Source organism: Dromiciops gliroides, chromosome 1 (assembly GCF_019393635.1).
Source record: "Dromiciops gliroides isolate mDroGli1 chromosome 1, mDroGli1.pri, whole genome shotgun sequence".
NCBI lineage: Eukaryota > Metazoa > Chordata > Mammalia > Microbiotheria > Microbiotheriidae > Dromiciops > Dromiciops gliroides.
Genome location: NC_057861.1, coordinates 270,345,884 through 270,358,976, shown reverse-complemented (window position 1 = coordinate 270,358,976; position 13,093 = coordinate 270,345,884). Strand labels below are relative to the sequence as shown.

The 13,093-nt window shown below is 34.1% G+C and overlaps 1 protein-coding gene across 1 annotated transcript in view; it reads right to left on the bottom strand.

Moving 5' to 3' along the window:
• Positions 1 to 3,635: 3,635 nt before the first annotated feature.
• The window catches only part of RAB2A (RAB2A, member RAS oncogene family), a 108,938-nt gene continuing 99,480 nt past the window's right edge, over positions 3,636 to 13,093 (bottom strand). Inside the window, exons 7-8 of the mRNA XM_043970568.1 lie at positions 7,206 to 7,274; positions 3,636 to 4,984 (exon numbers count right to left, since the gene is read on the bottom strand). Coding sequence (XP_043826503.1) covers positions 4,889 to 4,984; positions 7,206 to 7,274 — 165 coding nt within the window. The 3' untranslated portion in view covers positions 3,636 to 4,888. The remainder of the gene's footprint in view (positions 4,985 to 7,205; positions 7,275 to 13,093) is intronic.

Here is a 13,093-nt window from a genome sequence, read left to right as displayed (position 1 = left end):
TCTAAAGGAATTTCTGCTGAAGACCACAGAACATACTAAAAGTTTCTCATGGGATATAAAACACTTTGAAAAATAAGACAGGGTATATTAAGCTATATTATTGCTTAGAAGGATCTGTCCACTTTCACATCCATGAAAATACACAATAGCTTGTGAGTGCAAGGGCTAAAAAAAGTGCATATAGACCTTAAAAAAAAAAAGGAAAAAGGCTGGTTATTGAATAAAGGTATTTAAATGTATTTACTTTAATTGAACATTTGTATTATTTTAATTATCTAAGAAATTTCAGGGACTATGGAAGAAGGAATGACAGTGAAAAAAAATAAGACAATACAGTTTAAGCATGCTGAAGAGAAGTTTTTGGGCCCAGTGGAGTTTTCTGCTTAAGAACTTTTTTTAAAAGCATTTTTGGTAGTGGGGAAATATTCTGTCCTATACCTGGCATTACACAATGCCTATCTGTTCTATAAGAAACCCTGTTACAGATTTTCTGGGAAGAACTTAGGAATAAACCACATTTAAGCTTTGTTTTAAAGATTTTCTTGGAATTACTCTGGGGTGGGGGCAACACACCACAGAAACCCCCGAACCCTCTTTTAGGGGTCAATCCTCCTGGTTTATGTGAATCCAGAGTTTGTGGTAAGGGGTCACACATATTTATTTGGTATATAACCACATATGTACTTGTTTCTCTGACAGAATGTAAACTTCTCAAGGGCAGAAACTTTTCACTTTTGTCTCTCTTAGTGCCTAAGCATATTGTGGACAATTAATAAATCCTTGTTGATTGAGCTGAAACCTAACATATATGATAATGTTTTAAAAGTCTGTTGAAATGAGTTCTACCAAAACAAATATCTAGTCAAATATGCAATGACAACAGAATACACTAAATACCCTTCCAAGGGGTTAAACTAATTTTTTATATAATTTCCATAATCAGGTACAATGTTATATTTTACAGACTCATAGTTTTAGAAAACTGACAACAGATGATTTGGAGAATCCAGCCCAAGAATATGGAATAAACTTTTTCCATGAGAAATGTGGAAGTAGTTGTTCCCTCCCACCCCCACTAGTGTCAAAACATTTGTTTTTCTAAGATAGTCAATTCTTTATATTAATGGCTTATCTATGGACTTATCTCTTTGATTCCACCCGACCCCCCCAATTCCAACCCAAGCTGCCAATTCCAACTGAGTTAAAAGTGAGATTGATTTTGGCTTAATTATTTTGGGGAATAATTTGTATATTTTCTTCATTTATTAGAGCAGATAAATAGAAATAGACTGTATTCTCCAACTGAACAGGTAATTTCAAAATTACTCTCAAAAGCAACTGTGTGTAAAAAGGTCATTTCATATTTCCCCCTGGTTTGTAATGCATGGCTAGAAGCAGCTGTCCTTATGCAAATTACCTTTCCACTGAACAAGGTTTTAAGAATAGCTAAAATACTACAGCAGTTCAGGTTTATAAATTTTTAAGGACTTCCAAATTTGTTAGGATAACATACAGGGAACCTTAGAGTGAAAATTTATGACATATCTGGACAGTTATAAAGGTACTAAACTGCTTTGGAGCCTGTTTAACAATTTTTTTCAAAAATTTTAGTAACTTTCCACTATTTACTGAATAAACTAAATAAACTAAATAATCCACCAGAGTGTAAAAAAGACTAAGTGCCAAGTGCCATCATTAGTAAAAAGTCATGTGATAGTGGCATAAAAGAACCCAAAACTCTAGAAGTTTGACAGTAGGATTTCATATTTCATAAATCAAAATAGTATTTAATTACATCTACTCACTTATAAAGGATGCTAATATTGTGCACTGTTTGGTTGAGACTATACTTAAAACAAGGCTTTTTGTACTAATAACAAACTATAAACAGTTAAATAGCAGCAGTGGTATAGTGGAAAGACTACTATATGTATAAGGCTCTAATGCCCACTTTGGAGTCAGGAGACCTGGGGTCAAATCCTGTCTTGACAGTTATTAGCTATATTTTCATGGGAAGTGACCACATTTCTGAGCCTGTCATCTCATCTGTAAAATGGGAAGAATACTACTTGCAATACTCACTTCATAGGGCTATTGTGTGGAAAACTTTGTAAATGAAAAAAAATGTAAATGTGAGATTACATTATTAGGCATGTATTTTAGACACATCAGTTTTGCCACAGAATAGGGGAAGGCCAAAGTTGATAGAGGCAGGATATACAGTTGGCAGGGAATTATGAACTCTAATAAAGTAGCCCTTTACCTTTCCTTCCTCTCCTTAATTTATAAATAGGGCAAGAAGAAGCATACTGAACTTGATGTACCTAACTGCTCTGAAGCTAACACTTCCACAGAATCTTCATTCCCTACAACAGAAAGTGGGCAGATGATGTTCTAAGTCTTTTTGGAATATTTATAGCTATTTCATCAGGGTGTTGACTAGAATCATGTAATTCTAAAATTATAAGAGATTTGTGATCTGACATTTCCATTATGTAGATGAGGAACCAGGTCCAGAGAGGCAAACTGATTTGCCCATGACCACACAGTTTCTTCCCAGACCAGTATTAGGTATAGTGATATAACATCAACAAATAATCTAGATATCTACTTTAAGTAAAGTTCACATTAATTTGGTGACACATAGATGAAACATAAAATGACAATTTACATGAAATCATGCTTTGTTCTCTATTTTTAAGAGCTGGTTAGAATAAAATTATGAAAGATAATTTCAGGCCATTTCCCACAAGAATTATTGCCAAATCTTAAAATCTTAAAATCTTCAGGCCAGATCAGTATGTATAAGTGTCTGTGAATGCAATCAAAGTGACTTCTACGTTCTTTCAGGTAAAACTACTTTGTACCACTTTGGAACTGATAAGCATATACTTATAATAATAATACTATTACTACTAATAAAGAAAACCCTGCTAACGATATCCAATCTAAAAAGCTAAACCATTGATAAGTTATAAATATAGAAATTGCTGCTCAATATCCATTCTTTTTTTTTTTGGTGAGGCAATTGGGGTTAGGTGACTTGCCCAGGGTCACACAGCTATTTAAGTGTCAAGGGTCTGAGGCCTGATTTAAACTCAGGTACTCCTGAATCCAGGGCTGGTGTTCTATCCACTGCACCACCTAGCTGCCCTGATAATAATCGCTGACATTTATATAGTATTTACTGTGTCAAGCACTATGATGAGAGCTTTACAATCATTATCTTATTTAATTCTTACTTTTTATTTTATTTTTAAAAAATTTTTTGGGGGGTTGGCAATGAGGGTTAAGTGACTTGCCCAAGGTCACACAGCTAGTAAGTGTCAAGTGTCTGAGGTTGGATTTGAACTCAGGTCCTCTTGACTCCAGGGCCAGTGCTCTATCCACTGCGCCACCTAGCTGCCCCTTTTTTTCAACATCCATTCTTAAAGTGCTAAAATGGGAAAGGAAAGGGGAGAGAGGGTTAGTAATGATTTTCGAGTCAACTTGTTAGCAGAGAACATAAATTCCATTTTGGGTTGATAAGTACTTAGATACTTTTGCATGTCAAAATACTTGTGGAAAATGGTAATGGATTTTCAAAACCATGTGCAATTTAAAAAAAGATGTGGTATAATAAAAAAAAAGAAAACTTTTATACATAGGATTTTATTTTGTACTGCTAAAACAATTTCATTATAGGCCAAGGGAAAGAGAAAGAAAAAAGATAAAACCACCACATTTAGCAAATTGCCAAAGCTTTTCCACTTTTGCTCCTTTTTTTTTTGAATCAGGATTTTTCATCTGGTAGATTATTGTCATATCCCCTTTGAAAACAGACAAGATGCTTACCATATATCAAAGATTACAAGCTGCTACTAAAAGAAAAACTTTACACATTCACTGTACATCTAGGCTGGAAAACTGTCCTGCATGAAAAATATACTTAGAAATCATGTCAATAAATGAAAAACACACAAAACATTATTATGTTTAAGAAAAAGATTAAAGTCCTCATAATGTGTCATTGAATTTGGATATTAATTCTTTGCGGTGCTATTTTGACACATATTAATTCCTCTTGTATTTACTCATACTGTGATTTTATCTACAGTATTCATTAAGGCAAACAACTAATGCATTTCTGAAGAGGTGTTATGGAAATTGTGTTCAAACAGCAAACATTTGGCATTAAAATAGGTTAACACATATATAGCTTCTAGTAATATACATCAAGCATTCTTCTTGGACTTGGATAGTAACAAGAAAAAGATGAACATGCTAACAATGTCAAAAAGGTTTAAAATTCAGTGTCCAAGCAATTCCTAACAATGCTTCTGTAAGTCATTGTTTTCAAGCTCTAAACAGTATAGAAGTTATGCAAATGCATTAAAGAATTCTAGCTTGGCAAATACACCCAAGCAGGTTATTAAACTATATATACAGAAAGTAAATGATAAATACAGAATTAAGAGACCTTCTGTTTTTCTTTATAGCTTTGAAAATTGACAAACTTTTTGAGGACAGTTCTACAATATTAAACATTAGGTAACCAGAGGTGCTTGGGAAACCTAACTACACAAACTGATTTAAAATACTCCAATGACTTCTGTAGTGTTTAATACAATTCAGTTTGTAGTCAAGGGCACACGACAACATTTAACAAAAATAATCACATCAATTGAACTAGAAATCAAATGCAAATATATATGAATACAATCTCCAAAATCTGTCTTTGAAGTGAACATTAACCATTTATTCAAAGTTATACAAGAATTTGAAGGATAAAGTCTTCTGTGACATAAAGCCATTTTGCAATAGTTTCATGTCTCAGCTGAGCAGTGGGAGATAGGGTGAAAGAACAAGTTAGTAGGCCCATTCAGGCAGCTTGAAAGTAAAAATAGGCTCAACAGCAGCCTCCACCAGCTTGTTGTCCTCCCTGACTGCCAGCGTGTGTTGCATTAGTAGCAGCATGCTGAGGGCCGATTTTAATGCCATTTGCCTGAAATAATTAAAAGGGGGAAAACAGTGAATTTCATCTGGGAAAAAACAGACCTGTAATATATAAAATCAGATTCTTAGAAAGGCTTTTCTTTAATTCATCTTACTTGCCACATTACAAAATTTAGCAAGTACTCATGCCGAGTCATAATTAGAAATGTCAAATTGACAACAAGGACCTTTTCCTGTAAAAAAACCAAAACACCATGGCATTTTATTTAAAAACACCTGCTAACCAGAACAGGCCTGTACAGAGTAAATAAAAATTACTGAAAATTGTGGGGGTATTTTATGATGAGTTTCTTGTAATGTAAAATCTTTTAAACATAATGTTATTTCAAAACAAATTTTCAAAGAGAAAAATACTTAAAGCCCATGACGCTATAAAACTATAATATAAAACGTCTCCTTTCTCCACAGCATTTCCTTCTGTTGCATGTTGAATCAGCTGTACAGGCTAGGGGCATACGAGTGTTCTATGTCATCAATAATTTCTGTGATCCCCAAAGACATGGCAACTGGCCAAGAAGCCCCACACAGCGGATTTCTTTCATTCATCAAACTCACACTTCTATCTTAACCCTCACTCCCTCAAGTGGATTTCACCTAAAAACACAGCACTTTGAGAAAAGTAATACAGTAGCTTCAGAAATTAAGCTCTTAAGGAAACTTTGCGTCACAGTAAATCTCAGATTTATAGTGCTTGGCAGTTGTTCTGCAACACTAGTAGCCTTGGGGTTTCTGGCACTAGCTCAGTATTGACAGCAGCTGATGTGGTTTCTTTTCGCTCTTTTGACTCCTCTTTAATAAAAAGCATGCCCTATGGCTCATTGGTTTTGCCCCCTCTGGGCTGGTAGCAACTTCTTGAGGAATCAAGGAGCCAGACTTGGCATTAAGCCAAATAAATAGCACGGACTGTTGGCTCTTGACAGCATATTGCAATCAAAGCTCCATAAGGCACAGTAAAGCAGTCAGCTACTATATGAAACTAGACAGAAACAATGAAGGGGCCTTTTTAAATAGAGGCCCCAATTACTGTTCAATTTATATGGCATCATTCTCTGAATGGCATCTCCTTTAAACTAACAACACGTCCTATAAGTCACATTAATAAATAAAAAAGTACATTATTTTTAAAACCATAAAGATTTATGAGCATGAATGCACATATCATAAATTATAAGGAATTTACTTTGTTCTTTAGAAAAAAGCATATCACATTATTTTCTACATAAGAGAATTGTTGAAATAATTAGAGCTTTGTTTATGCTTAGGCCAAGGGGTACAAATAGCTAGTTTTACTCTATACAGTGTTTTCATGACTTTTAAAATTGCTGGAAAAACCTTTATTTTTCTTCCTCTAACCATGCAAGTACTAAGAGAGTGAACAAAAAGTTCACAAAATGTTTATGTAATATGAATACGAGACCATTCAACAAATAATTAACAGTGACTACTATGTGCAAGACACTTTGCTAGGCATTTGAAGGGATCCAAAGGTAACTAAACCATCTAGTCTGTATTGCATGGAGCTCATTCTTGTAGGGGTACATGACAGATCCCTTGTAAAAACTCTAAAGTGTATCATATGATCAGTGCACAGTGAGGCTTATCTCCTTAGGTCAAACACAACCTCATGCAGAAACTTTTAATTGTATGCTTTATAGCTACAAATTTTACAATGCATAGCCTAAAATCAGTTCAAGAGAATTTTATTTAAACTCACAACAGTATACAGTAATTCAGTGTCCTGAAAACCTGATGTGTTGCATTTAGTATAATTTCCAAAGTGCACCGGATAGCTCAGAGAGCAGTACATCTGTTATCTGCCTCTCTTCACCTATATACTGGAAAATTATTCCTGAAAGCAGATGACACCATATGGACAAGTGGATGAAAGTGGATTTTCTTTCCTCTTTGGGGGATTTATATTATTTTGTGTTGGTGCATGGATGGATAGGGTCACTTACTTTGATCCGTTTTTATCACAACTTTTAGTGACACTCTACTATAATGGCAAGCATAAGCATGCAAATATCATTAGATAGATCAAGTCTTTAGTTTGTTTATGAAAACCTTGTGCCATGTAGGTTTTTAATAAATTTCATATAATGTCCAAGATTTTTGTTATGAAATTCATGCATTCTAGAATTGATGTTTTATATGGTTTGTGGGTTTTTTTTTAATCACGAAACTAAATATTAGACAATGAAGGAAATTACCTCATTATTAATGTCAAAAACTCCTTCTTGGATTTTTTCATAAATTTCTTTTGCTGTATTAATAAATGCCTAAAATGTAAAAAAAAAATAAGATTAGATTCTTTGAAAAAATAAACACCTATAGTTTATAATAAAAAAGTAAAAATAAGTTACAAATGTAGAATACCTATGTAATCAGGGTAGATCATTTAACAGTAAAGAATATCACTTTTTGCAGTATCAATTGTAATTTCTAAACTAGTTAACAACTTTATTCAATAAGAGTGTTTATAGTAGTAATATTCATTCGGCTTTACATGACAGGCTCACAGCAGGGTCAAGAAAACAAGACAACACTATTCAAATTTTATATCACTTTGAATAGTTTTTAACATTTTCTCCCACAATATGACTAAGTTGTACTTTCAATTAATCTACAATAAAATTAATCCAGAACAAATACTATACTGTACAACATATAAATAGAAATTAGTTACAAGTTAAAAAAAGGAATACAGATGAAGTATATGAACCCAATAACAGCTAGAGGACATTGTAATTGACAATGTGACAAAGTGTAGTTAATACTATCAATAATGCACATTGAATTCCTTCAACCTGAGTTTATAAAAATTCATGCAAGGATTCTTTCCTCTCAGCAGAAGCCCACTACTACTGATATAGATCTAACTCAAATATAAAAAAGTAAACAGGATTCATGGAGAGGAACAAATCATACCCCGAGTCATTTCTACACTGGAAGCATTTGACTGCTGAACTTGCCACCAGAGCTTTGTTTCCTAATTAACAGGACTGATATGTTTTCACCTTTAAAGGCCTTACAGCTCCCCAGAGTAATCAATCTACTGCAGCTCAATTACTGCACCAAGCACACACCATAGCCAGCGAAGGAGACTTAAACGACTGCGGCAGGAGTGGAGAGATATGAATATGCATAAACTCTAAGTGGGTGATCGAATCATCGCAGAGGGTCATGAGAATTTGCAGCAAAATAATGAGAAGAATTAATCATTGCAGATTCACAAGGCACTTAGGAAGTGAGTACCTTTTAAAATGTGTGCTGGAGTTGCAAAGAAAAAACTGGCTTTTATCCAACTTTGAAAAGATCCACAGTCTTCAAAATTGAAGTTTTCCCATATAAAAAGGGAAAACCTCCTACACCCTTATCTTTATTTCCAATCACATTTCAATTACTATGATGGCCTTATAAACCTGAATTAAAAAACTATAGCCAAGAGCTTTACACATTCACAAAACTAGACTTGCTAGTGGGGAAACAACTATTTCACATTTAACTAAAACATAAGAACCACAAAGTCCTAGAAAAGTATAGCTTCACATTGAGCACAAATTTACACTTTACCAGACATTGTTAAATGTGTCAAATTATGTAAATAAATTGCCCTCTTGCTAAGTTAGCTGAATCTATTTGAAATTAAAACAGTGAAGCTGAATCAAGAGAACTGTGCTATTTAAAATTTCATGAGTTACTAAATAAATTTATTATACTTAGTCTCTAAGATTTCATTTGGTAACAACTTTGAAGTGCCCCTATAACTAATGGACTAAAGATGTGTGTATTTTATAGTCAGAAGATGTAGAACGCTTTCATTGTAATAAAGTTATTCTGGATACCTTTTTTTTTAAAAGCTCCTATAACCTCAAGCACAGCCTTTAGAAAAAAGGGAAATCAACATATTAACCACTAGTTTGCCAGGCTTGACAATTATAATGAGAAAGCAAAAGAGCAACTCCTAATCACAACCCTGACTAACTCAGAGAAAAATGCTACATTGATGAAAATGGTGACATTATTCAACCACAAAACGCACCACCTCAAATGTAGAATTCTTTAATAGGTAACGTTTATGTCGTTCTTCATGTTTTACAAAATAATTTACATCTTAGATGATCTGAACTTCACAATGACCCTGTAAAGCAGGTAGTATAATGATCACTGCTCATATTTTGTAGCTGAAGAAGCTAAAGCTCATTGAAGGTAAATGACTTGCTATACAGGTCAAACAGCTACTGAAATGGGAGCAGGGATTCAAACTATGGTCTTTTGATTCAAAATCCAGTGTCTTTCCACTACACAATAGCTATAATCTCTACATATCAAACAAAGGTATCTTTTTGTGATTATTTCACATTCTATGAAGCCTCATAAGGAAGAGTATTTTTTTGAACTCTAGATGACAAGAGACATTGTACCAGTTGGCATTAATTTTTCAAACTATCTTTGGATAATCCTTATACATTTTATTTAGTTTTTTTATTTTATTTATTTTATTTAGTATCTATATTATTTAGTATTATTCATCTATTTGAAATGAATAATGGCTTCAAACTAAAAAGTGCACACTTTGAGATAACAAACTGTTAATATTTAGCAAAATTAATTTGACTTACATAATAGAAAAATACTTTAAAAATAATATTTTACATAGCCTTGGAAAATGATTCTTTGTGTTTCAATTTCACAAAATGCTGACTTTTGTGGTGACAGGTCATATCTTATGAAGCTTATTTACAAAAATATTTTATTTATTGGAAGAAATAAACAGGTAATGTAACATGTTCCAAAGCGTGAAGATAAATTAATATAATCATATCAAACTGAACACTCTTACCACTGCTATTTAACATAAGCAGGAAATCTAAACGGAGTCTCAATTGTAAATTGCCTTGCCCAAAATCTTATTTCTTTTTTTTTCTTTTTTTTTTTTAGTGAGGCAATTGGGGTTAAGTGACTTGCCTAGGGTCACACAGCTAGTAAGTGTTAAGTGTCTGAGGCTGGATTTGAACTCAGGTACTCCTGACTCCAGGGCCGGTGCTCTATCCACTGCGCCACCTAGTTGCCCCCAAAATCTTATTTCTTAACAACGACAGTAACATTTTACTTATCTAGATGTCATTTATACAACTTCAACTACTTGGAATACACCTGAGAATCAAGAAACAAAAACTTTTGAGAAATCAAGGTAGGTGTTAAAAAGCTCACATACTTACCAAGCACAGGCTATTGTTTTGCCTCTTTGTAATCCCCAGTGCTTAGTACGGTGCCTGGCATATAGAAGGTGCTTAATAAATGTTTACTGACTCATTTTAGACATGATTTAAAAAAATATTGCTTATTTTATTTCCTATATTACAAAATATTTAAAGCAGGGTGATAGTGGCAAAGTAGAGCTTCAAAGGGCAAGTTAATTGATACCAGCCACAATAAGTGGACAACTGAGAGTGAGAATAGACGCAATACAAGAATACAGGGGGCAGCTAGGTAGCGCAGTGGATAGAGCACCGACCCTGGAGTCAGGAGTACCTGAGTTCAAATCTGGCCTCAGACACTTAACACTTACTAGCTGTGTGACCCTGGGCAAGTCACTTTACCCCAATTGCCCCACAAAAAACAAAAAACCAAACAAAAAACCAAACAAAAAACCAAACAAGAATATAAAACCTTTTAAAAAACAAAACACAAAATCCCAACAGTGTGGTACCATTTCTTACTAGTGTCACTGTATAGAAACACTTCACAGTGATGGCTCAGCAATCAAAAAAAGGGAAAAAGGGAAATATTCAAAATGTAGTTAGAAATATATTTAGTAAAATGGTTAAATAAAATAAAAATGGCATTGCCAGGTTTAATTTTCATTCACCTGATTCCTACTACTTGGAGTAACACTGGACAAGTTATTCAATCCCTCTAGGTCTCAGTTTCCTTTTCTAGAAAATGAAGGGTTGGACTAGCTGACAAGATCCTTTTACAACTCTAAATCTATGATCATATAATCTGTGTGAATTTTTAAGTATTACCCAGTCCAAGCCTATAAAATAATTGATTTAGGCATAAAATCTTTAACGAAAGCATCATATAGAGACCATTAAGAACTACAAAATGTGTTTTCATGGGAAGTTATGACACTCAACAATTCAAACTAATAGTTCATTTCCCAAAAAGGTCAATTTTGTCCTGGACAGTTGCCTAGAACAGTGCTAGGTTAAGTGACTTGTCCAGGATTACACAACCAGTATATGTTATAGAGGAACTTGAACCCAGGACTTTCTGATCTTGTGACTGGCTTTTATCATGTTGTCTTGTTTTATATCTGTAACTGATTTTAGAAACAACAATGTCTTCAAGGCCTAGATAAGTCCATGGCAATGAAACTTTTGCTTCCATTGATTCTATATCAACATTTCTTCTTCGTCAATATTAAACACATGAAGGTAAAAAAACAGTTCTCTCTAAGACACCTTGATTAGATTCCAGGTCTTTTTATTTCTAGTCTCTTGCCTATTAGCTCATCTTTTAAGTCCTGGGAACAATACCTGGGTGACTTTGCCCAGTATATATATATCATTCTTATTTTTAAATATTTTTTTTACCACATATTACAATACTTCTATAGGCATATACTGAAGCATTAAAAACAAAACAAAACAAAACAAAAAACACACACATGAGGCAAGAAAACCTGGTGCTTACTCTTGTTGAACTAACAATCCGGTTGAGGAACATACACACATTGCGCGCGCGCGCGCGCGCACACACACACACACACACACGCAATGGCAACAGATCCCAGACTACAGTAAGTGAACTTTCACTCAAAGATTACAAGTCAAGGTTGAGGTGGTTACCATAAAAAAACTCCCCCCAAAACAAGGTCATAAGCTACCTTAAAATAGGTCATTCAAAAAAGAAAAAAATATATGTTAAGTTGAAACACATGATACTGTGGGGTGAGATGCACACACACAGTTAAAATATATACAAGTACAAAAATACTGAAATCCCTTCCCCATCACAACAGTAATATATGAATTTTGTCTTTGTGTAACATACTGCCATCTGGTGGCTATAATGAAGTTACCAAAGCTCATTAAACATTTCTTAATAAACAAACACCAAAGAGAATGATGTGCTCTGAAATAGACAAGGGCATATGTATTTTTCAAGGCTCAGATAAAAGGCTGCGAGATAACGGATAGGGTGCAGTTTCATATTCTTCCCAATTCCTTTTAAACACAAGGATATAACCAGGTATCAACTGACTGGTTTCATTTGCATCCTTTCCCATTCCCTTGTCAAGCATTAGGTAGAAATGTAGATGATCAGTTGCTTGACAAGGGGAAGGGAAGGAAGTGAATGAAACCTTTTAATTCCAATAATTTTTTAGCAATCATTTTAATTACTAACTCAAGTGTGGGTATTATAAAATTTAAGCTCTTTGTAAAAACTGATGAGTGTTACGGGGCTGTACTTTCAGCTGACATTGCCACAGTCACGGCCCTTCTTTTACACCATTCCAGGTTATGTCTAATTCCCGATTTCATTTTTCATAGTATGACATTACCATAAAAGAATAGTCTCTAGAAAACTTGTCTGGAACAAACTTATCTCACAGATATCATGTGCTCTCCTATATAATGTTTTTGCCTTTACTTAATTCTGATTCCTTAGTTCTGTTTCTGGAAAGCCTTTCCTATCTCTAATGGCAATATTGCTTTGGTTTCTGCACCCACATATATTAATCATGTTTCCTGGTCTTCTGGTTATTGGATTTTCCTCATGCAGCCTAAAATTCTTCAGGACAGTTCAAAGAAGGTAGATCTGCTCAAATCTTATTAATATTTTCTGTTTTCTCTGTCAGGAAGTTTCTCTATTAGTCAAAACTGGCAAATTTGGTGTTAAGTTTCATAAAATATGCCAGAGGCAAACATGAAAAATATACTAAAAATTTTACAAACAAATGCAGTGGGGGTAGAGGAGAAAGTACCCCAGGTCATAAGGACCCAGATGCTAGGGAAGCTGCTGCCCTGGAAGAACAGAATATGGTAGGTATTCTGGGTAGGACTGCTCACCCAGGATGTTGCCATCA